Genomic DNA, 25,141 nt, shown 5'->3' on the forward strand with positions numbered 1-25,141 from the left:
GTTTCGGCATGGGACCGGGGGTGTATTATACGGATGCCAGTCGAGCCAGCTCAGACACTTTCACCATAGTCTCTACATGCAACAACAACGTAACAACGGCATCCTTCAAAACCGCCTCGGCATGCGTGGCAGAGGCTGCAGCCATTGCCTTGGCCATTCAGGACGCCGAGCGCCAAACCAATTCGGCTGTCATATTATCCGACTCACAAGCGGCTTGCCGCCTGTTTTTACAAGGAACGGCACCCAAATCAATAATCGAAATTTTAGGCACTCAACTAGAGGGGCACCACACTATCGTCTGGTGTCCGGCACACGAGCGATTGGCAGGGAACGCTAGGGCAGACCGTATTGCTCGAGGTTTGAACGTCCGAGCAACGGCATGGCCTAGCGACGTCCTTCCACCGAATTCTCGTGACATCCTCCTACAGCAAAGGCAGGAGCGGAGACGTTTTGGACATCCTCACTCCGATTTAAACAGCGAACAGGAGAGGGACTGGCGTCGTATTCAGACGAATACATACCCCAACCTGCACCACCTACACAGAATACACCCCACGATGTTCTCTGACGAGGACGAGTGCCCGTGGTGCACAGACACACCCACACTAAAACACATCACATGGGAGTGCCCCAGGAGGCCTCCGCACATAGACAGTCCCATATTACACCAACATCCACTAATGAGGAATAGGCAGTGGGAGGCATGGCTTGCGGACGAGGGTCGGGAGAGCCAGTTGGCTCTTCTGGACCAAGCCCAGCGAGCCGCTCGTGCCAGTGGGGCCCTGGAATAGGGGCTCCAACCATCGTGCCTTATTTTATTTACATTGAATAAAGTTTAACTCTCTCTCTCTCTCTATTTTGTAATACTCCGTGTCCAATCTACGTTACTTTTTCTGGTGGGCGTGTGGGGTACATGCTACTATTCCCTAATCGAACACCGTCTACAAGTCCAGCACGAAGTCCGGTTGAGCTGACTCCTGTGCACGTACGGACAAGCCGCGGACTTCAATGACTGCCACCTGAGCACGAGCCGCTACCCAACCAAGTCAGAAGGATGAGTACGTCGGTTCCATCGTCTTCCTCGATCGCGCCGACCGAGGTCGTCGCTCACCCAGCCTTGCCTCCCGGGAAAACTGAGTCCAGCGACCTGCGGAAGTGAGGTCGCTGACGTTGCGAACGCTGAAGATCCTCCACTACGACGACCGCGATATGACGTAATTGAGACGCAGAGAAAGCAGTGCAGTTCCGTGTCAGTATCCTGCAACGTACCAGTTACCATAGATGACCACGAAGTGACGGCGTTAATCGACACGGGTGCGGACACGTCTGTTATGAGCCAGAATCTCGCGCCTATACTCAACAAAGTTTCGACGCAAAGGACCGCAACGCAGATTCGTACTGCAGGACGGCATCTCGTAACTCCAATGGACCGGTGCACGGCGCGAGTCAACATTAGGGGCTTCACGCACATCGGCGACTTCGTCATTCTTCCTGAATGTTCAAAGGACCTTATACTCGGCATGGATTTCCTTTAGGCGAACGGTGCCATCATCGACCTGCAAGAGCCTAGAGTCAGCTTCGCTGCTACGCAAGCCATAGCGAACAGTAATGACAACGGCCATGACGTCGCACTTCGCGTAGCTGGCGATCACGTCACGTTGCCCCCCAAGAGCAGCGTGCTTACCCTTGTCCATGAGACATGGAGGACGACGCCGAAGGAATTGTTGAGGCATACATGCCCCTGCTTCTTGAGCGCCGCATTTGTATAACCAGAGGGCTTCTTCAGGTGCGAAACAAATGTTCAGTCGTTCTGGTAACACATTTAGCAAAGAATATCGGCATGAACCGCGAGGAATGACAGTCGCATTCGTTCGCGAAATCACTGATGTTGCTGACATTGCCACATTGGAAACCGCATCGTCTCAGCAATCTGGCTTACCCAGCCTAAAAGAACGGATTCACGTCAACGCCGCTTTGCCAGACCACCAGAAAGATTGTCTACTAAGCCTCGTGAATGAGTTTGCGGACTGTTTTTCAACGTCATCCAAAGTGCGGCGCACATTCTTTACAAAGCACCGCATCATTACAAACGAGTCCGCCCGTCCTGTTCGTCAGCATCCCCACAGAGTGTCTCCAGTGGAAAGGGAAGCGATGAAGCATCAGGTGAAAGAAATGCTCCAAGACGAAGTGATCCAGCCGTCCACCAGCCCGTGGGCCTCCCCTGTAGTGTTAGTCAGAAAGAAAGACAACACACTACGCCTCTGTGTAGATTACAGAAAGTTGAACTGTGTCACCAAGCGCGGTGTTTATTCATAGCCACGCATCGACGACGCACTGGATCGTCTACAACATGCGAAGTTTTTTTCTTCGTTGGAACTTACATCAGAGTATTGGAAAACCGAAGTTGATCAACAGGATCGTGAAAAAACAGCGTTTGTGACACCTGACCGGCTTTATGAGTTCAAAGTTCTCCCCTTCGGTCTCTGTTCCGCACCTGCCATTTTTCAGCGGATGATGGATACCGTGCTTGCTGAACTCAAATGGCAAAATTTCCTCGTATACTTGGACGATGTCGTCGTGTCCTCGAGCACGTTTGACGAACATCTCGCACGACTCGAGAGTGTCCTCGCTGGGATCCATACTGCCGGCCTCACCAACAAGCCTGAAAAATGCTACTTCGGGTTCCAAGAGCTCAAATTTATTCGCCATCTCGTTGGTCCTGAAGGCGTCCGACCAGACAACGACAAGTTTGCTGCCGTCGCCGAGTTTTCACCACCCACAGACAAGAAGGCTGTCAAACGCTTCCTTGGTTTCTGCGCATATTATAGGCGCTTCGTCGAGAGATTCTCGAGAATTGCTGAGCCTCTGACACGGCTTATACGCAACGATGTGCCTTTCATTTGGGCGGACGAGCAGCAGCAGTCGTTCAATGAATTGCGCAAGCGTTCGCAAGAGGCCCCAATACTTGCTCATTTTGACGAAGACGCTGACACTGAAATTCATACTGACGCCAGCAATTCTGGTCTCGGCGCAGCTCTTGTGCAGTGGCAGTAATACTTCTGTCGTGTCCTTGCTAATGTTTTTGCCAATCCCAGGTGTCCCACGCATGGCTAATCATGGCAGGCTTGTAAAATGTCTTGGCGCAGCGCCGACGGCACAAGGAGGTACGTATTGGGACAGCTTCCGCAGCTTTTCCTGTAAAGGACGTTGTTGTGAAAGTAGTATGATGATAAGCCGTGCACGAGCGAGCGGTGTAAAACACTTTCAACTCCTTGAAAGGGCTCGATCAGCGGCAGCAGCTCTGGGTCAGCGCGCTGGTGCTCAGCCGTTTTTATGGCGTCGATAACGCCGACAAATGGCAAGTCATGGTCAGTATCCGATGACATCTTAGGGAGTAGTGCGCGTGACAATCAGTCAGCGTCACTGTGCTTCCTTCCAGATCAGTAGACAACCGTAATGTCGTACTCTTGTAGGCGCAGGCTCCAACGTGCTAGTCTGCCTGAAGGATCCTTGAGGTTGGCAAACCAGCACAGCGCGTGGTGGTCACTGATTGCCTTAAAGGGTCTACCGTGCAAGTAGGGTCGGAATTTACTAATTGCCCGCACAACCGCTAAGCATTCTTTTTCAGTGGTTGAATAGTTTTTCTCAGCCTTGGTGAGACTGCGGCTTGCATAAGCAATGGTGCTGGTTTGCCAACCTCAAGGATCCTTCAGGCAGACTAGCACGTTGGAGCCTGCGCCTACAAGAGTACGACATTACGGTTGTCTACTGATCTGGAAGGAAACACAGTGACGCTGACTGATTGTCACGCGCACTACTCCCTAAGACGTCATCGGATACTGACCATGACTTGCCATTTGTCGGCGTTATCGACGCCATAAAATCGGCTGAGCACCAGCGCGCTGACCCAGAGCTGCTGCCGCTGATCGAGCCCTTTCAAGGAGTTGAAAGTGTTTTACCCCGCTCGCTCGTGCACGGCTTATCATCATACTACTTTCACAACAACGTCCTTTACAGGAAAAGCTGCGGAAGCTGTCCCAATACGTACCTCCTTGTGCCGTCGGCGCTGCGCCAAGACACTTTACAAGCCTGCCATGATGAGCCATGCGTGGGACACCTGGGATTGGCAAAAACATTAGCAAGGATACGACAGAAGTATTACTGGCCCCGGCTTTATTCTTCTGTACAACAGTACGAGAAGACCTGCTGCGATTGTCAGCGCCACAAGAAACCACCAGTCAAACCGGCCGGCTTTCTTCATCCTGTAGACCCTCAAGCACCGTTCCAACAAATAGGAATGGATCTACTTGGGTCATTTCCACTGACCTCTTCGCGCAACAGATGGATAGTTGTCGCTACCGACTACTTACCCGGTACGCCGAAACCGAAGCTATCCCTCAAGCAAACTCATATGAAGTGGCCAAGTTCCTTGTACGCCACATTGTCCTAGGACATGGAGCACCGTCTGTTCCCATCACCGACCGCGGTACAGCATTTACAGCGGAACTTATGCAGGACGTTCTCCAGCTGACGCATAGCTCTCACCACAAGAGCACAGCGTATCACCCTCAAACCAATGGATTAACGGAACATCTGAACAGAACGCTGGCTGATATGCTCTCCATGTATGTCGACGTAGAGAACAAGACGTGGGACGAGATTTTACTCTATGCAACTCACGTATAACACTGCTGTACAGGAGACTACACAGTTCACGCCGTTCAAACTTGTATACGGGCGCCACGTCATGTCAACACTTGACGCCATGCTAGCTCTGGCTGATAATAGCCCGAACAGCGAACCTGTGCAAGAGTTTGTACAAAGAGCCGAAGAGGCACGCCAGCTTGCTCGGCATCATATCAGGAGCCAACAGCATACCGACACCCTTCGATACAACCAGCGTCGACGCGACGTCCATTACAATACCGGCGCCTGCATGTGGGTCTGGACGCCCGTCCGTCGCCATGGACTCTCGTAAAAGTTGATCCGCCGGTATTTTGGTTCCTACAAGGTTCCACGCCGCCTGAGTGACGTGACCTACGAAGTCGTCCCCTGCAGTTCTGACCCCGGTTCGCTCCGTCGTCGTCCTCGCGCTGAAGTTGCTCATGTAGCGCGCATGAAACCATACTATGTGCGTATGTGAACGCCGAGATGCACCTGAAAAGCTCCATTTCTTATGTCGCTGAAAGAACTTTGTGACGCGACCGAGACGGCCGCTTTTCGCATGGGGTCAATTGACACAAAGATGTGGGGCTCCCGCACCGCAGAACGGCGCGCGCAAAGGTCGACGCCATTAAAGACGATGAAGTGCGTAAGCCGCACGCTCTTCTGCTGGCCCGCCATTAAAGAGAAACGTCTGTTTTGAAACACTCAGTCTCCAATCTACGTTACAATATCAACAACACTGTTAGCGAAAAAATATTGCCTCTGTATTCAAACTTAATTGTGGAGACCGGGAATTCTTTACCAATGTAGTCTCGGTGACTTGTCTGGCGATCTCCTTCAGCGTGCGAGCAGGCGAAATGAAGAAAAAACATATAGGCAATCGAATGGTATTTACTATTCAGATCGTATTCGACTTCAGACTTCACTATTAAAATGATCGAACAGCCGTTTCCGCTCAAATGTAACGCATAAGATCACTTTTGAATTCTCGAATGAGTGGGGCCGACGCAAGTGAGGACTCTGATTCCGAATGATTATGCTGATGCAGAGTCGTTGCTGTTGCGCTGAGGCGCACCAGTTCCTGAAAGAATTATCGCACCGGTGCGAATTGGTTCGACTGAACAAGTTCTTTGCTGTCATTCAGTATAAACGCCCCGTTTTGGAGCAGCCTGTAAATCTTGTTACTATATTCAGGCAAAGAAAACTTTCTTCGACACTCTCAACCTGTCTGCAACCCATTAAAACTAGGTGTCCAATGCAGTACCACAATTAACTTCTTCAAGGAACATCGCAAACATACAAATATGCCTACCCCTGTGTGGGGCATGCCGTTCCTTTGATTCCTTCATTATTGTTCTTAAGGTAGTGGGCCGGATAGCTGAAAAGCAGTCGTTTAGAATACAAAAGCTGCTTAGTTGAGTGGACGTACAGTTCGGAATGGCACAATATTTAGGTATGAAATAGGTAAGCTTAACACGTTTTACTCAGAAATAAGACAAGAAAATATTTTCTTTCGTTTACACCAGTGGAAAAAACCCGAAGTAGGCAGCTACCTCCTTTTTTTTTATGAAGCAAATTCTGACGTTTCACGTCTGGCAACATGACTACGGGGCACCCTTTCCAGTTCTCACCACCTGGGATTCTTAACGTGCACTCAAACAGAAGCACACGAGTGTTCTTTCCATTTCCTTTCCATCGAATTCCGCGACCTGGCTTGAACCCTTGAGCACGAGTTTAGCAGCGCAGCACCATATCCGTTGTGTAGCCACTAATGATCAGGCTACCGCGACATTTGTTTTTTTTACTTTCTTTTTTAACGCGTAAGCTTTGAATCTCCATGTTTGAAGGTCGCGTAGCGAGGTACAGGAAATATCACGTGACCTAAGGAAGTCCAGAAGGGAACCAAAGCACGTATAGCACGGAATAATGATTTGATAAGTCAATTAATGATGAATTAGTGATTGAATTTACATGGATTAGGGTGGATTAATGTTGATTAAGGTGGAATAAGATGGGTTAGGGTGGATTATGGAGGATTAAGATGAATTGCAATGTGGACTGCAAGGCTTTCGCCTTCGCGTCTCTTAGGCGATAGCTGAGGGCACCTGGGAATGTTTGTTTCTGAGGCAAGGACTGGGTGAAAAGTTCACATGACTTACGGGCCAAAGGTTAAAATATATAATGGCTACCTAAAACTATTTTCGGAGCCCGAGGACCGTCTGCTGTAAAAGAATCCGCACCAATTACTGCGCATTGTGCTACGAAGAGAAGAATGAAACATGAATGGAATGTTGCACTGCTCGTTCGTCTTTTTATCATTTAGGACTACCTTATTTATTTATTTATTTATTTATTTATTTACAGAATACCTGCGTCGCGAATGTATTATCGAAGGGGGGTTAGTTAGAAAAAGATGTAATAAATCGTTACCAGAAATAAGTAAAGAATATGTAAAATACCTTCCCGTAAATCTGAGTACGGGGTGCCGGATGGGGCAGGTATGTTTTATTTGTTCGACGTGGCAAGCAGGAAGGTTACATATGTTTTTCTGTCTACTGATGACCTACCGATGGAAAACTATAAGCGCAAAATTACACACAGGAGATACATGCTGCTTGAAGAAAAAAAAAATATTTGTTCTCCAAAGGGAACCGTATAATAGCATAGTTGAATAAATGCCGACGCCGCGGCCGCAATTCACGCGCAATCACCGAGCGGCATTTAAAAAAAAATGAAATAAAGAATAAAAAGAAGGAATCTATTCCTAACGCATAACTATATGTCATATGTAGTTATAAACATCGTTTGAGCATTGTGAACGCATATACCAGCACTCGAAGTTGTATCGATGACCCTTCAGAGAGGTATCGCCAGCAGTTTAAACGGCGCGACCTTCATGCGGCCCAATCCACTTGGATCGTAGCGCCGCCGCAGTATTTATCGTCGTTGCGAAGCATGCGCCATCCCAGCCGCTTCTCCCACTTGAGTGCATACTTTAACCGTGACTGTCCCGCTTTCAACCTGCACACTTGCCGTGAGTTGCTTTCCACACCTTTCTCAGGCGCGTCAAAGGCGGGCCTCCTGTTTCCCGGTATTATCTTTCTGTCCTCCGTCGAGCAGGGCACATGCGGCGCTTTCTCGCACCTGAACTTTCCCTCGATTGAATGCGTTGAAATCAACAAACAAAATCACAAACATTCTTCTTAAAACTTCTTGTGCGCAAACAAAGAGGGACAAAGAATAGGAGCAACACAAGGACGAGCTCATGCGCAGGTTTTTCGTTTTGAATGCTATAAATTTCTGATGACAAACAGAGATTGAATTGTTTTGCTTTTAGGCGCGAGTGGCGACAGTGAGGGGAAAGCTTACAAGCACATACATTCTGACGATTGCACTAGAGTGTACTAGAATACAGTTGCGTAGGACGAGCGGCTGGGACGGCTTTGCAGTGGGGCGCGACGACGACGAAAAATACTGTGGCCGCGCTGAAGACTGCCAGGCTTTGTTTATGCTTGGGAGCACGACTCCGTCACAAAGTTCGATAGACGCCGGCCAAGGCGATAAAATCACCGTGCTGGAATCACGGGAAATCGGACCGCGTCGGTGAAGAGACGTGACGCGTAGAGCAACTGTCTGCGGAAGAGGGGATTCCCATGAACGCTGGCCGACGAGTTACGCGAGCGTCTGCATTTCGGGTCCTTCTTCCAGGTTTGCCTCGAACTACGCCGAGGACCCCTGGCTCAAGACCAACACGGACGGTGAATATGAGTAGAGACTTGGGGCTTTTACTCATGCTGTACCGTACCTGTTGAACTTAGTCCTTGTCGTTAATCGTTTTCCTGAGTTTTGTTAATTTCCATGTGAATTGTATTGTGATGCGCATAGCCGAAGTACGCATGTGTGAATGTAACTGCCTTATTTCAAGAATATATTTTGTGGAGTTTTGACTACTCTGGGCTCTGATTCGGTCAAAAACACAAAGGACAAAAGGAGAGGTTCACACCACAACGACTGGACTATCAACTGAGGTTTATTAGTATCGGTGTAGTCCCAGCAAGGCCAGCAGAGCATGCGCAACTGCATCATCGCTAATCACATGGCATGAAAAGACAAGAAACGCTTCTATCGTAACCGACTTAGAAATTCTAATTCTTTTTCAAGTAAGCGCACCGAGGTTGTACTAACGCAGTCATCACCTAATAAACTGATGTAGTACGCTTCCAAGATTTCTCGCTCTTCTTTGCCCTTGCCCCTACCAAGAATCGTCGCATTGCTAAACAAAGGATAACAACCACACTCATTGCAATGGCGAGGCAAGTTTGCACTGTTATCTTACCCCAGGGAGGAGTGGTGCTCACGCAGGCGGTCATTAATACATCGACCGGTTTGGCCTATGTAAAATCTTTCGCACGTGAGAGGGAACTTATAGACAACCCCTGCAGCACATGCCGTAAAACGGTTTTCATGCTGCGTTGTGCAAACGTGGTTCCTTGCCCTGCCTCGAGAAATGCTTGAGCACAGATCCGAAAGCTTACAAGGGACATAAAACACAACACTTACTCCCTGCTTGGCGGCAACCTTCTTGATATTGTGGCTCACTTTATGCACATACGGCATAACTTCAAGTTTCCTACGTTCAGTTGCCCCACCATCTACCAGCTTCGTACGTTCCTTCTTTAGCCTCTGAAGCAGCGATTCAGCCACCGCTTTCAAAAGAGGCGGAGGGAACCCTGCGGCCTCTAAACGTTGGGATTGTGCGTCAAAGCTACTTTTAATGGCGTGGTGACAGCATCTTTCAAGTGCATTGCGGAAACAATTGATTGCAATCCCTCGTTTTACAATCTTTGAATGTGCAGATCCAAATGGTAAAAGAGCTTTCTTGCCCCTAGGTGAAAACATCCAGCACAAATGCCCGTCATCAAAGAATGTTAGTTGCAGTTCTAGGAACCTGATGGAATGATTGCTAGGAAGTTCATGAGAAATTAAATTATTAAAATAAACCTCGGTGCGCTTACTTGAAAAAGAATTTGAATTTCTAAGTCGGTCACGATAGAAGCGTTTCTTGTCTTTTCATGCTATGTGATTAACGATGATGCAGTTGCGCATGCTCTGCTGGCCTTGCTGGGACTACACCGATTCTAATAAACCTCAGTTGATAGTCCAGTCATTGTGGTGTGAACCTCTCCTTTTGCCCTTTGTATTTCTGACTGCTTTTTTCGTTCAAGTATGTACCAACTGGCCCAGATTTCAACCCTTCTGATTCTGTCTCTGGACCACAACCGGCGTTCACTGGCACCCCAGAAGGCCTCTTATAAATTGTCCGTGCTTTCGTAGCGTTATTTTCGGAGGCTTATAAATCGGCTTTGGAATTCCTACAGGTATGCGATAACGGGTGTAAAAGCAATTGACGCTAAATAAATAAGGGGTGTGTAAAAGTAACCCAAAGCGCTGATTTTAAAGAAGAACCAATAGGACAAATAATATGCGGGCGTGGTAACTCTTAGTGTCCGGTCAGCGGGGCACAAAGTCCCCGCGTAGAGAGTTTAATGAGACCAGAATCCAGAGATGCGCTTGAAAAGTGCCGTGAAGAGCCATGATCCAAGTGCCCCAATGACGATGGTGGTAGTAGGTCTGTCCGACGATTCATGTAGCCCCACCTGCCTGAAGATCCTTTGACAGGGAAGATATCAGAAGCAGGCTTCATGCATGTAATGATTACCGCACGTCAATTGCCGTTAGATTCGAAATTCCTTGCCGATCGGAAAGCCACTGACGGAGATGGCAGGTTGCTGACGGCAGGTGACATTTCCTGACTAATGGCCAAAGGAGTGAGGGGAACGAACAGAAAAAGATGGAGCGGGAGTGGTAGTTGCTGTAGTGACCAGTAAGAAAAGGCATGACGTGTGCAATATATTCAGAGCACCCACCAACAGCAACAGCGCGAGCCGTCCCTCAGAAAGACGGAAAAAAGGTTTTACAAAAGAAGGATCAGAAAACAATTGAGAAAAACCTGTACAGAGCGAGAAAAGAAAATCGGAAAAAATACGTGAATGACACGAGGTGGCAATCGAACCATCACCGCATCAGGGGATATCTATGCTTGGAAGGAGGGTGCAGGGAATGGCACTCCAGTGCACAGGACCACAGCACTGCCGTCGGGCGGACACCGGCGCCGCGCACCGCGGCCCAAGACGCCGGGCCAACTTGCCACACATCCGCGCAAAAACAGCATGTAAGGTCACAGCATACCTATGCACAGCGGTGCAAAACTGCCCGGGAGACGCCGCCCCTGCGCCGCAGTTCCCTTGTAAGGGTAAAGCCGAAAGCGCAAGCACATGCTCCTGCAGACTTCTGCTGGGCTCTCGGGCCCTGCCATTATCATCATCATAATCCTCGCAAGTCATATGAGCGAGGTGATCTGCGCATCGATACCACGTTCTGACGCATCGTTGCGCGTCTCAGATGATAGTGTGTTTGTTAGTTTTTTTTTCATGGATTTGGCCTTCCAATGCTCTGGAGAGCCAAGATCGCCGCAGCCCGATGGCGAAGAAGAGAAGACGAAACTTCATTTCGAAGCAACGCCTGCTTCCAAGTAGCTGGATGTGCGTGGCTAGTCATTGTCCTCAGTCAGGCCAATTCCAGCGGCTGTCCCAGTCGCGGGATAGCAGAGTCAGCCACGACTCTCAGCCAAACCTGGACGACTTTCGAGATGGTCCACACTCGGCGTGAATCAAGTGGTAACGTTGCGCGTTCAGGCAACGGACCAGGGCATGTATTGCGCATATAGACGTGACTTGCCAAATGATTGACTGGCACTGTGTGACCTTCCCTAGAGCACTGCCTGAAAAGCAGGGATGAGCGAACGCTGCGGTAGAGCCGCGCTGCCTCGATTACGATATATCAATCCGGGGAAAGCCCCCTGCCAGTCCGGCACCGCTTCTGGACTAGGGCCTGGACCGAACTGGATTGGAGCATCTCCGCCCCAGTGCAATTCGCTCGCAGTGCGCTCGCAAATTTTTTCCGCATACGGCGCCTCATCGGGAGAGCGTCATTCGGCCCACTCGACCATTGTCTAGTACACTCTAGGCCGCACGCAGGAGGGGTAGTTCATACGGTCAGCAGTATATCTATTTATTAATTTATTCGGTATACCTACATCGCCTTTACGGCATTATCGTAGGCGGGTTAAAATGCAGGTGGTCACAATGGAAACATATTCAGCAACATCAAAAGAATACATCACTAAATACAACATTCTTTAAGCGCTGAAATTCGCAAACGCGGAAGACAAACTAACAAAGTACAAAAGAAAGTGAGTAAAAAAGTAACTAATAAGAAGATTTGCGTATGTGCAGAGATTAATAACAGAACAATCAAAGAATATGGCTCTCAAGAGCATTTTCAAAACTAGAAGAGGCCATCACTTCATTAGGGAGCTCATTCCAATCGTTAATCGCGTTAAGAAAAAATGAATACTTAAACACATGGGTACGGCCCCAATACGCTCTAATTTTGTTAGCATGGTCTCTCCTAGATGAAACGTAATGCGGCTCCTTGATGAGCAGTGTTTTGTCGATACCAGCTTTACTTGTATATATATATATATATATATATATATATATATATATATATATATATATATATATATATAAAGGAATTTCAATCAGGATTTTCCTGCGTGAAGAAAGAGTTTTCCAACTCAACCCTTCCCGTATTCTGGATCCTCTGATAGTAAAATTATAATTTTCTGTTACGAAGCGTGCCGCTTGCTTCTGCACGCGTTCTAATTTTTATGTGAGGTTCTTAGTGTATGGATCCCAGATAACGCACCCATATTCTAGAATAGGCCTGACGTTTGTGAAATACAAGGTTTCCTTCAGTGATGAAGGAGAATGCTTAAAATTTTGTCGGAAAAAATGAAGAAGACGGTAAGCTTTCGCGCTAATTGAGGTAACATGATTAGTCCAGTCGAGCGTTTCAGAAAACTTAATTCTGAGGTACTTAACATCCTTAACGGTACTGAGTGCAATATTATTTACGCAATAGAAACTGGGGATTTTTTTTCTTTTTCTTTGTAAACTGCACATGATAGCATTTACCAGTATTCAGAATCATCTGCCACCGCTTGCCCCAGATAGATACTTTTTCAAGGTCGTCCCGTAAGACAGACATATCGGCATGACATTTCACTGTACGATACATGACGCAGTCGTAAGCATACAGTCTAATTGTTGATTTAAGGCCTACCACTAACTCATTAATATAAACAAGGAACAAAGGTGGCCCAAGCACAGAGCCCTGAGGCACTCCCGATAGCACGTGCATTGGAGCCGATGTCACCCATTAAGAACAACTTTCTGTTTGGGAAGGTGTAAATAATCTTTTATCCAGCCGAGAATATGTTCAGGAATGCCTAGGAATGCTAATTTTGAGCAAAGTAGATTGTGCGGGTCGACATCAAATGCTTTCCGCAGATGAAGAAAGGGTGCATCTACCTGTGCACCATGGTCCAGGCCGAGTGCAATGTCGTGAGTGAATTCGGCTAGTTGTGTTACGCACGAAAAACCAGAGCGGAACCCATGCTGAGTCAAGGGGAAAAAGTTATTTGCTTGAAAATGTTTCATCAGATTAGAGTACAGGATATGTTCGAGAGTCTTGCAGCAAACGTAAGTTAAAGATATCGGCCTGTAATTGCCTACGCGTGTACGATCATCCACTTTAAATATCGGAGTCACATTGGCAGTCTTCCAATCTTCGGGCAGCTTTTGATTATCTAGTGAGTTGTTGAAGAATATTACTAAGAAAGGCGCTATCTGTCTCGAACAGTGTTTCGAAACATGATTAGAAATTCCATCGGGTCCGCGAGCTGAATGCAGGTTCAGATTAAACAACAAAGCCTCCACTCCTTCCTTGCTCACGGCAATGTTTTCCATTTCAGGTAATCGTGTCGGTGTGTAAAAAATAGTAATGCTACATGGCTTTGTAAAAACTGAATGAAAATACGTGTGAAAACCTTCTGCTTTTCTTCTGCCTTCTTTAATTAGGTTACCATCATATGTGACGGCCGGAATGCCAGTGTTATCCTTCATGTTGCTCTTGATATACCGCCAGACCTCTTTGCGATTCGTTTTTAGTTTATCTGCTAAGGCTTGTAGATATGCATCCTTCGCAACCTTCAATTCGCTTTAAAGTTTTGTACTGATATCCTTTAGCTTTTTGTACATGCTTGGGTTTCTTGTTTTTCAATATATTTTGTAAGTTCGGGATTTTTTCGGAATTGATGAACGTAAATCCTTATTAATCGAGGGCTTATCCTTGCGGCGCTTAGTCGTAACCACTTTAGACGGAACAAAATCTGAGGTCAACGAAAGCAGATTATCCCTGAATATGACCCACAGACTGCCGATGCTACTAAATTAACTGTAATGCGCAAATATAGGCAGGAAATTATTTATCTCATTAGATATAGCCTCATAATTACCCCTTTCATAAAATAATGCCTTTCTCGGCCGCATTTTGGTGAATTCTATATTTCTGCAACGAATAGTGCCTGCAACTACTTCATCATCACAAATCACTGGTACTGGTACAATGAAGTCTATGATATTTTTCTCGTTACTAAAGACCAAGTCTAACACATTTGCGTCTGTACATCCGAAACGAGTAGGAAAATCAACAAACTGGTAGATCCGATAGGTCATTAATAGTTCGCAAAATGCTGACTGGAGCAATCACCTATTATTCTGCACAGGACACAGGTCACGCCATTCAACATCTGGCATGTTAAAATCGCCACCAAGAATTACCGTTTCAGATGACTGGGCTGAGAGTGACCTTGAAAGTCTGATAAATGGTTCAACAGTGTTCAAATTAGGTGGTCTGTAGAAAGAACTGACAATAAGGGCGTTTCCATCAGAAAAGCATAGCTTGCACCATACAGACTCTGAAGTATCGTCAGCTGGAAAAAATGGTGCACCTTCAATTGTGTCCCCAACTAGAACAAACACCTCCCCCCCCCCCGCGGATTTTGCTCCTTTCTATATGCAGCATAGTCTGATGGAAATACCTCAGAGTCCGCAATGGTCTAGCCAGGATTTGGTGGCGATAATGTCAGGCTCCGATATCGATAGAAGGCGTGCACAATCATTAGTTTTATTCTTCAGCTTTCGACAGTTTACGAAAATAATAGAAAGTTGTTCGGGTCTATTTCTAATAAATCGGGAAGAAGGCTGTGTTGTTTGCTATTGCGTACATTCTCGAACAGAACCACTAGAGCCATCGATAATATATGTTTTTTCACCCATCACCAGCTTGTTATACCTAAGCGTGTACTTCGTTTTCTGTTCATGTGCATATGCGAGAAGAGAATTTCTTGCCTGACGAACATGCTTAGAATAATCTTCACTTATTGAAAAGTTAGTTCCATTAAGCTAAGAGGCAGCGGTCAAGACCCTTTGCTTATCTTTGAAAGCAGTGAACTTCACAATTACAGGCCTATTTATTTTTTTTGTTAACTGCGTGTCTGCCAATTCTGTGTGCCCTCTTTATAGCGGAGGGGTTAATTTCTGTTTCGAGATTTCCCGCGCAAAGCGAAATCACCTTGGACTCGGACTCGTTCCATGTTCCTTTTTCGGTGTCACCCAAACCAAAGAAAAGTAAATTATTTCTACGCGTCCTGTTTTCAATATCGTCTCGTTTATCCAATACATTGCGTACGGTATCAGCCAGATTAGCGTTGTGTGCCCGCAAACCTTTCCTTGCATTGGCCTCGGTCAGAGATTCAACCTTTTTGTCATCTGCAAAATTTGCTCAAGCAGTGTTTTCTGCTGCGACCGCAAAAATTCAAGCTCCGCCGGTATCTTGTCTTGGCCCTCTAGTAGTTTTTTGAAGGCTTTAATATTTCATGTTCCGCGTTTTCCGAAAAAGTAGCCAGGGACACTACAGTGCTATTCGAGATGAAGTCAGTCATGACAATGATCTGGCTATTCTCTATCCTTTAGGAGAATGGTGCCGCAGCGGCGTGGCATAGCTGTTTACTGCACTGAGAACATTAAGGCCGACGCATTCGCAAGTAAATACCACGCTCTATCCACAGAGTCTCGGTACATAGGCCATGTTTTTCGGCTAGAGACGGACTTTACACAGAATGCAGTCAATTCGGAGACATGGAGCTCATGAACAGCTAACATAAGAAACCATCGTACTTCATCGCGCCGCCAAACAGAAGAGCCATGAAATTATTTTCCAGTGGCTACCTAGCCATTTCCGGATCAGTGGAAATGATCAAGCAGACAAAGCTGTCAGAGAGTGACATCAAGAACAACACAGTGTTCCCATTCTTCTTTCAAGTACAAATGCTGCAAGGCAGCTTCGTCACCTGGCATGCAACCTATTTCTAACAGAGCAGAACACCCGAAGTATAAGGCGCGCGAACTTGTATGAAACAACACTTCGCTCCAACTCCGACCTCATCCCGGGCTTCACCGAGGTGAGGCACCGCTCCAATACCGGCCGTTGTTGGAAGTGCCTTTCACGTAGGTGTACACTACCTTGATTGGAATGACCGACCGTGCTGCATGCGACGTCTGCGGCGTGGAGAAGGGACGGTGCATCGCCTGGTGGGCCACAGGGAAAGCGCATATCGCTAGAGATGGAAAGAAGAGACTCGTCGAACATGCACAGCGAGCACCGCAGTGTCAAAGCACAAACGGATGTTGCGCGAAGGCGGTCTTGGAGGCTTCATTGGTCTCGATGGCGCGTCGCCTGTTGTGCCAAAGGAAAATCGCATATCGCTAGCGTTTTACAGAGGAGACGCATCGAACATGCACTGTGAGCACTGCAGTGTTGAAGCACAAACGGATGGGGCGCGAAGGCGGTCTTGGAGGCTTCATTGGATTGGATGGCGCATCGCCTGTTGTGCCAAACGGAAATCGCATATCGCTAGCGTTTTACAGAAGAGACACCTCGAACATGCACAGCGAGCACCTCAGGACCGAAGCACAAACAAGTGGGGCGCGAAGGCGGTCTTGGAGGCTTCATTGGACTGGATGGTGCGTCACCTGCTGTGCCAAAGGGAAATCGCATATCGCAAGCGTTTTACAGAAGAGTAGCCTCGAACATGCACTGCGAGCACCGCAGTGTCGAAGCACAAACGGATGGGGCGCGAAGGCGGTCTTGGAGGCTTCATTGGTCTCGAAGGTGCGTCGCCTATTGTGCCAAAGGGAAATCGCATATCGCTAGCATTTTACAGAAGAGACGCCTCGAACATGCACTGCGAGCACCGAATTGTCGAAGCACAAACGGATGGGGCACGAAGGCGGTCTTGGAAGCTTCATTGGTCTCGAAGGTGCGTCGCCTATTGTGCCAAAGGGAAATCGCATATCGCTAGCATTTTACAGAAGAGACGCCTCGAACATGCACTGCGAGCACCGCAGTGTCGAAGCACAAACGGATGGGGCGCGAAGGCGGTCTTGGAAGCTCCATTGGTCTCGATGGTGCGTTGCCTGTTGTGCCAAAGGGAAATCGCATATCGCTAGCGTTTTACAGAAGAGAAACCTCGAACATGCACAGCGAGCACCTCTGTACCGAAGCACAAACGGATGGGGCGCGAAGGCGGTCTCGGAGGCTTCATTGGTATCGATGGTGCGTCGCCTGTTGTGCCAAAAGGAAATCGGATATCGCCAGCGTTTTACAAAAGAGACTCCTCGAACATGCCATGCGAGCCCCGCATTGTCGAAGCCCAAAAGGAAGGGGCGCGAAGGCGGTCTCGGAGTCTTCATTTGTCTCGACGGTGCGTCACCTGTTGTACCAAAGGGATCTCGCATATCGCAAGCGTTTTACAGAAGACTAGCCTCGAACATGCACTGCGAGCACCGAATCGTCGAAGCACAAACGGATGGGGCGCGAAGGCGGTCTTGGAGGCTTCATTGGTCTCGAAGGTGCGTCGCCTGTTGTGCCAAAGGGGAATCGCATATCGCTAGCGTTTTACAGAAGAGACGCCTAGAACAGGCACAGCGAGCACCGCATTGTCCAAGCCCGAACGGAGGGGGCGCGAAGGCGGTCTTGGAGGCTTCATTGGTCTCGCTGATGCGTCGCCTGTTGTGCCAAAGGGATATTGCATATCGCAAGCGTTTTACAGAAGAGTAGCCTCGAACATGCACTGCGAGCACCGAATCGTCGAAGCACAAACGGATGGGGCGCGAAGGCGGTCTTGGAGGCTTCATTGGTCTCGAAGGTGCGTCGCCTGTTGTGCCAAAGGGATATTGCATATCGCAAGCGTTTTACAGAAGAGTAGCCTCGAACATGCACTGCGAGCACCGAATCGTCGAAGCACAAACGGATGGGGCGCGAAGGCGGTCTTGGAGGCTTCATTGGTCTCGAAGGTGCGTCGCCTGTTGTGCCAAAGGGAAATCGCATATCGGCAGCGTTTTACAGTAACCGTCTTTTTTACTGTTTTACCGAAGAGCCATCTATAAAAGAGCATCACCAACGCGCGGCACTCTGTGGGCTCGGTCGCTGTGCTACGATGAATGATGTTTTTAGTTCTTTTCACATTGAAAAAGAGGAGACAGGACTAAAAGCTGGGGTGCAGCTTGACGAGGGTCCCTCCCCCTTGTACGTTTGACAGCAGAGCATTGCAGAAACATAACAAAAGATGCAACACTTGCAACAAAGTAATATTGGAAACAAATGCACTTTTAACAGAAGGAAAAAAACCTAGTATGAAGTTACACAAAATACATACATACTCATATACACATACAATTTCGCATTTATGCATATATACACACGTTCAGATACATACTATATGCACAAGCAATGCACACAGATCTATATACACATAAGAACAGGCGTGCTAACATGCACTCATGACTGTAATATGTGAATAAAAATATGACATTCTAGTCTATTTGGCATAACTGACAGAATAGTCTTATTTCTTTATTGGAGTTGCATAAAGGATCAAAGTCTTCTTGTGCGAGTTGATTAAGTAGAATGGGTACAGTAAGTGTTAGTGATTGTTTATCGTAATTGGTCCGAGGTGTGCGTACGTGCCATTCCTCTTTATGCCTAGTATCACGGTTGCTACGGTTAGCTTTTAAATCAGCCATAGTAAACACAATAGAGTTATTAGACTTCAAGTATGACTTGTAGATTAATATTAAACGATAATTGTATAGAGAGAATACAGGCAAGATTTCAAACTTTGAGAACAGATTAGCCGTAGAAAATAAACGAGGGACATTAGCAATGTATCGCACGGCTCTTTTCTGGAGCAAATGCAATTTCGTAAGGTTTCTCTTGTTAGTAGTGCCCCAAACGAGGTTACAATATTGCATCACTGACAATACTAACGTATTATAACGTAAAATTTTAATTTTAACGGGAAGAAAGAATTTCAATCGACCTATCATACTTACAACAGAAGATAGCTTTTTACTTACATTTTCCACGTGATTATTCCAACTTAAGCCTCTAGCGAATGTTACGCCTAAGACAGAGACCGTGTTAACAATTTCGAATTGATCCGTACCTATTTTCATGTTTATTGTGCTTCGCAACTTTTTGCCTCTTTGCGTATAGACAACAACTTTTGTCTTGCTGGCATTTATTCGCAGTTTCCATCGGCCCAATATTTAAATTGTCTTAACGCTGTGGTCCCCCTGAAGCTGTAGTTCAGTTTCTGACGTAGCAGTGATAAACGTTGCTGTATCATCAGCACAAGAAATAAATTTAGTCCGTTTTGAACTTTGTGGCATAACGTTTACAAACATTATGAACAGAAGTGGTCCAAGGATGCTTCCCTGAGGCACTCCAGCTCTTAACAGCCTGAAGACTGGACTTTTCCCTTTCCAACTCTACATATTGTACTCGGTGCGATAAATAAGATTCAAAGAGCTCCAAAGCGATACCACGGATACCATAAGCTAGCAGCTTAGAAAGTAAGATTTTATGATTTACAAGATCTAATGCTTTGCAAAAATATATATATATTCCCATAAGTAATATTTTATTGTTGAACGCTTGTAGAATGGTTTCTTTATGAATTAAAAGAGCGGTTTCGGTGGAGCGATGCTTCCTAAAGCCATGTTGGAAATCGCCTAACAAATTATTTTTGTCAAGATATGATAATATTTTAGCGCGAATAATTTTTTCAATGCCTTTCGAGAATACTGGTAGGATCGAAATTGGACGATAATTGCCTAGCAAATTTTTGTCACCTTTTTTAAACACAGGTTGCACTCGAGCAATTTGCATGTCTTTCGGAAATTGGCCAGACGATAGAATCAAGTTGTAAATGTGAGTAAGAACAGGACAAATGATGTCAAGGACATGCTTTATAGGTCCAATTTGACTACCATCTGTATCCTACGATTTACTATTTTTAACAGAGCTTATAAAGCAAAACCTCAGCACAATTCGTAGGAGTGAAGAAAAATGATTTTGCACTCATGTTTTTAATGGGCAGGGCAGCATAATGACTACCCTGTAAATCACTACAGGGGTTAACTTGCTGGATAAAGAAATCGTTAAACGCATCTGCTAGTGCTGCGCCAGATAGCTGTTTGCCTTGATGTATGTCTACATTGCATGTAGACATACATCATGTCTACATTGTAGCATGTCTACATTGCAGTCACCCCCTAGAAAAAAGTTAAAATTTTCATCCGCAACATGACTGAAAAGCTTTCCGGTGAAACTAAAAAAGCGATTAAAATCGCCGGAGGGTGGCCGGTAGATGACGCAAAAAAGATTGTCGCGGTTTCGGAGTGTAAGTACTTTGATATCAGAACTGATAGCGCAGAACTCATCCACAATTTCAAATGTAATGCCCTCCTTAACAAAAATGGCAACACCGCCTCCGCAATTTCCTTCCCGATTCCGATAAAAACTTTGATAGCCGGGTGGACAGAACACTTGTGACGTGTTAGTGTACCACGTTTCCGTAAGCATTATAGCCGTGAACGGCACATTTATGCTTTCCAGGAGCATTTCCATTTCATCAGTTTTATTTACTAATGAACGAACATTTTGGTGAAAAAATGACAGCGATGGTCTTTTGCATTCATCAGTATGTTAACATCATCTAATAAAAAAACCATGACTGAAACAAAAACAAAGGAAAACACAAAAACAACTGAGCGTTCCTACACGATGTTCCTTAAATCATCCAGGCCATTTATGAGAACAGCAGGCGTCCCAGCCGATTTGCGAACGAATACCTTGCCGTTTCTGGTCTACGCGTACTGCCATTTACAATCTTTGCTCTTTTCATTCGCGGCACCGAATAGCCGCTTCATGGCAGGGCACAAATGCTCGTTTACATAAACGGGCACTCTTGGTAAAAATCCCAAGGCATCGGAAGATAGCTTTTGTTTCCTAGCCCTGTCTAGGAAGAAGTCTCGTGATGATCTCCGGGCAGATTGAATGACAATGTTAGGAGCAGTAGTATTGCCTGCTTTTTTAACACGGTGGCAGATTTCAATGTCAGTGTCCTCAAGGGGCATGCCTACTGCTTGTCCTAGTTTTTTGGTGATTTCTTTGACGTTTTCGTTCAAAGCATGTGGCACGCCCTTGACTTCGACATTATTGCATCTCGAGTGCTGTTCACTGTGCATAAGTCTTGTCTCATGTTGCTTCAACTCCGCACACAGGGCATCATGCTTACCCTCCAACACCCTAACACATTCTTTTAAAGCTTGATCTTCTCTTTCGACTCGATCTACGGACACTTTCATTGACTCGTAGCCTTTGTTTATGAAGTTCAGGCTAGCCTTTATTTCCCTTATGTCCTTTCTCAAATCCCTCTCAAGACTTTCTCGAAAATCACGAAATTCCTGCATCAATGTTCGCTTGAGATCCTCAAACAACTTATTCATTTCCTTTGTCATGCTATGCAAGTACTGCGAAATTCAAAGTAGCAAGATTAAGTACAACGCTAAAAGTAGATACAGAGAGGCACCAATGCACAGCTTAAGAAAAAGTAGGCACTATAACAGCAACAGTAGCAGCAGCAACTACGGCAAGAGAAGGTGTGATAGATACAAGAAAAACTTGGTAGAAACACACTGACCTGTACGGCAAAAATTTCAAGTGTCAGACAGGTATAAACGCTGCCGCAAGCCGCTGCAGCCAAATGAAATGTTCCTGGATCTTCGACGAGCTTTTAACGGCCACGCTGGAAACCACGCAGGCGCAGTACGATGCAAGTAGGTGCACGCGTTCCCACGAAGGAAACAGCAGGACGATATGGCTGGCGTCGCAGTGGTCTTTCGGCAGGATCGGTAACCGGCAGTCTGTACGGCAAAAATTTCAAGTGTCAGACAGGTATACACGCTGCCACAAGCCGCTGCGGCCAAATGGAATGTTCCTGGATCTTCGACGAGCTTTTAACGGCCACGCAGGAAACCACGCAGGCGCAGTACGATGCAAGTAGGTGCACGCGTTCCCAAGAAGGAAACAGCAGGACGATATGGCTGGCGCCGCTGTGGTCTTTCGGCAGGATGGGTAACCGGCAGTCTGTACGGCAAAAATTTCAAGTGTCAGACAGGTATACACGCTGCCGCAAGCCGCTGCTGCCAAAATGATGCACTCATCTACGCTGTTCGCCTTCGCTGCGCAGGTGTCTGCCCGTCTAATCATCCGGATACTCATCCTGGCCCTGGTTCCCGCCGCTTCCGATGCCAGGGCTCCCCGCGAGCCACTTCGCTTCTTGTGGGCCGCAAGCCCTCGTCAGCTGTCTACAACTACAGATAGCCCGGCAGCGCCACCGCTGCCGTGCCTCAACTGCCCCCGGATTCACGTACCATCATCGACAACAACCGAAGACCAATCTATAAAAGAGCATCACCAACGCGCGGCTCTCTGTTGGCTCGGTCGCTGTGCCACGATCCACTCATCTACGCTGTTCGCCTTCGCTGCGCAGGTCAGTAACCAGTATGGCCTTTTCACAAAAAAATCAAGGGACTACTGTCTCCTCCAGCTACCGAGCCCACAGTGCTGCCTTTCGATTGTTGTTGAATGTTATGATGTAGTACGTACCTTGTTGCTGTTGGCTGGCGATATCGAGTCAAACTCAGGTCCTGACACTGTACTCGCGGAACTAAAGAAGCTGTCTACTGGTCAGTCACAACTACTCGCCGAGGTCCAAGGCCTTAGAAACCAACTAACAACTACTGAACAGGCTATATCTGACCTCAGTAACAGATTATCCGACCTAGAAACTCACTATCAAGACCTCGTAACACTATGCACCGACATGGATGCGATCTGCACTAACACCCCCCAAACAGCCAAAGATATCAGAGGAATAGAAGCCCGCCTGAATGACGCCGAAAATCGCTCGCGACGAAACAATTTAATTTTCTATAATATCACAGATAACAATGCATCGGAAAACTACGCCCAATCTGAAGAAACGGTCCTGCGCCTCTGCCGTGATCACTTATGTCTAACCATTGACCGGAAAGAAATTGAACGGGCTCACCGTCTTCGGCGCCATTCTTCTGGGCGCTCTCGCCCAATAATAGTCACACTGACATTTTTTAAAACCAAACAGCTAATTCTTTAAAATGTCCGTAAGTTAAAAGGGACTGATTACAGCGTCGAGGAGGATTTTCCACGCCCTGTCCGAGATGCGCGAAAGCATCTAGTTAGATTTGCCAAAACTAAAACATGAAATTTTCCTTGCGCTACAAAATATTATTCATCGGTCCTAAACAGTACGCACTCGACGAATCATCGCAGACAGTAAAAGAAATCTCATAGCATAAGGTTCATCGTCGTGTAACTAAACTTCCTGGTAGCAGCCCTTGTGGTAACCTTCCAAATCTTTATTTTTCTATTATTTCCACAAACAAACGCAGTTTCCTCCCCAAACGTGAACACATCTGTAATCTTGTTTCATCATCTTCCAGCAACATACTTGTACTAACTGAAACGTGGCTAACAGATGACGTCACTGATACGGAAGTTCTTGCCAATCTACCTGATTTTAAAGTTTTCCGCAAGGACCGCAAGGGCTCCAGAGGAGGAGGTGTTCTCATTGCCACCAACCAACAATTGCCTTGTTCTGTTATTAATATCCAATCAGAACTTGAAATACTATGGGTAATCTGCCGTTCTGCACCTCAAACCGTCATACTAAGTGTCTGCTAGAGGCCCCCCTACAGCTATCCACAATTTTCTTATTACCTAAATGATAGCTTAAATCAACTTACTAATACACATCCCAACGCACGCATTCTTCTTTTTGGCGATTATAACTTCCCGTCTATTGACTGGCAGAACTCCACACCAACAAGCAATGAAGAAATAACTAACTTCCTTGACGTCTGTCTAAACTTTAATCTCGCCCAATGACTAAAGGAACCTACACGCGTCGTACGTGATTCGTCAAACATCTTGGACCTTATACTAACTAATCACACTGAAAGTTTAGCGATTCTTACTCATCTCCGCAAAGTTAGCGACCACAAAATTATACATGCTACTTTCACCTTCATCGCGGAATCGCGCCAAACGTTCCACAAAACAATTCGCCTTTACGACAAAGGCAATTACAATGAAATGAACAACCAATTGCTTGCTTTTTTTCCAGAATTCGAAAGAGATTTTCACGACCCATCAATTGAGGACAACTGGCTTACTTTTAAAACCAAGCTTGCCGAACTAACATCCAAATTCATTCCCACCATTACATTTCGTGCCAATCATAATAAACCATTGTTCACAAAGTCCTGAAAAACGCTCGAGAAAAAGAAAAAACGACTTTTCCGTGCAGCAAAACTAAACCCAAGCGAATGGGCATGGAATAAGTACTACGAGGCCGAGTCAACGTATTTGCGGTCCATTTCTAATGCCAAAAACGCATTTTTCCATACTGACCTGCCGAAGATACTAAACAATAATCCCAGAAAGTTCTGGCAAGTTCTAAACCCTGATTATGCGTCTATCATCACACTTACCGACACACATGGCGAGGAAGTGAGCGACGTTGAGTGTGCAAATATATTTAACACTGCATTTTCATCTGTCTTCACAAACGAAACTGATATGCCAACATTTGTCCAGACTTCCCAACCAAGATCGCTCATGCCACCAGTCACATTCACTGCACACGGCATCAACGGTATCATTGAAAATATTAGGATGTCATCTTCTGAAGGTACTGTCGAAATCACCAGCAAACTCTTAAAAAAACATTCGTCATGCTTCTTCAGTGTACTTATCATTACTGTTCACACAATCACTCTCCACAGGTAGCATACCCAGCGATGGCAAGGTGGGGAAGGTCGTTCCGGTCTTCGAATCAGGTAACAAAGAATCGCCCCTTAATTATAGCCCCATCACTATAACAAGTGTGCCATGTAAAATCATGGAACATGTAATCTATTCTTGCACAATGGACTTTCTTGACTCTATTAATTTCTTTCATCCTTCTCAACACAGCTTCCGTAAGAACATATCTTGTGAA

General features: G+C 46.5%; 1 protein-coding gene across 1 annotated transcript in view; it reads left to right on the forward strand.

Annotated features, from left to right (window-relative positions):
• Nucleotides 1–25,141, forward strand: part of LOC142557932 (uncharacterized) — a 152,134-nt gene that overhangs the window by 105,867 nt on the left and 21,126 nt on the right. The window contains exon 3 of the mRNA XM_075670124.1: nucleotides 22,289–22,591. Within this exon, the coding sequence (XP_075526239.1) occupies nucleotides 22,289–22,591 (303 nt within the window). The remainder of the gene's footprint in view (nucleotides 1–22,288; nucleotides 22,592–25,141) is intronic.

Source organism: Dermacentor variabilis, chromosome 9 (assembly GCF_050947875.1).
Source record: "Dermacentor variabilis isolate Ectoservices chromosome 9, ASM5094787v1, whole genome shotgun sequence".
NCBI classification, from domain to species: domain Eukaryota; kingdom Metazoa; phylum Arthropoda; class Arachnida; order Ixodida; family Ixodidae; genus Dermacentor; species Dermacentor variabilis.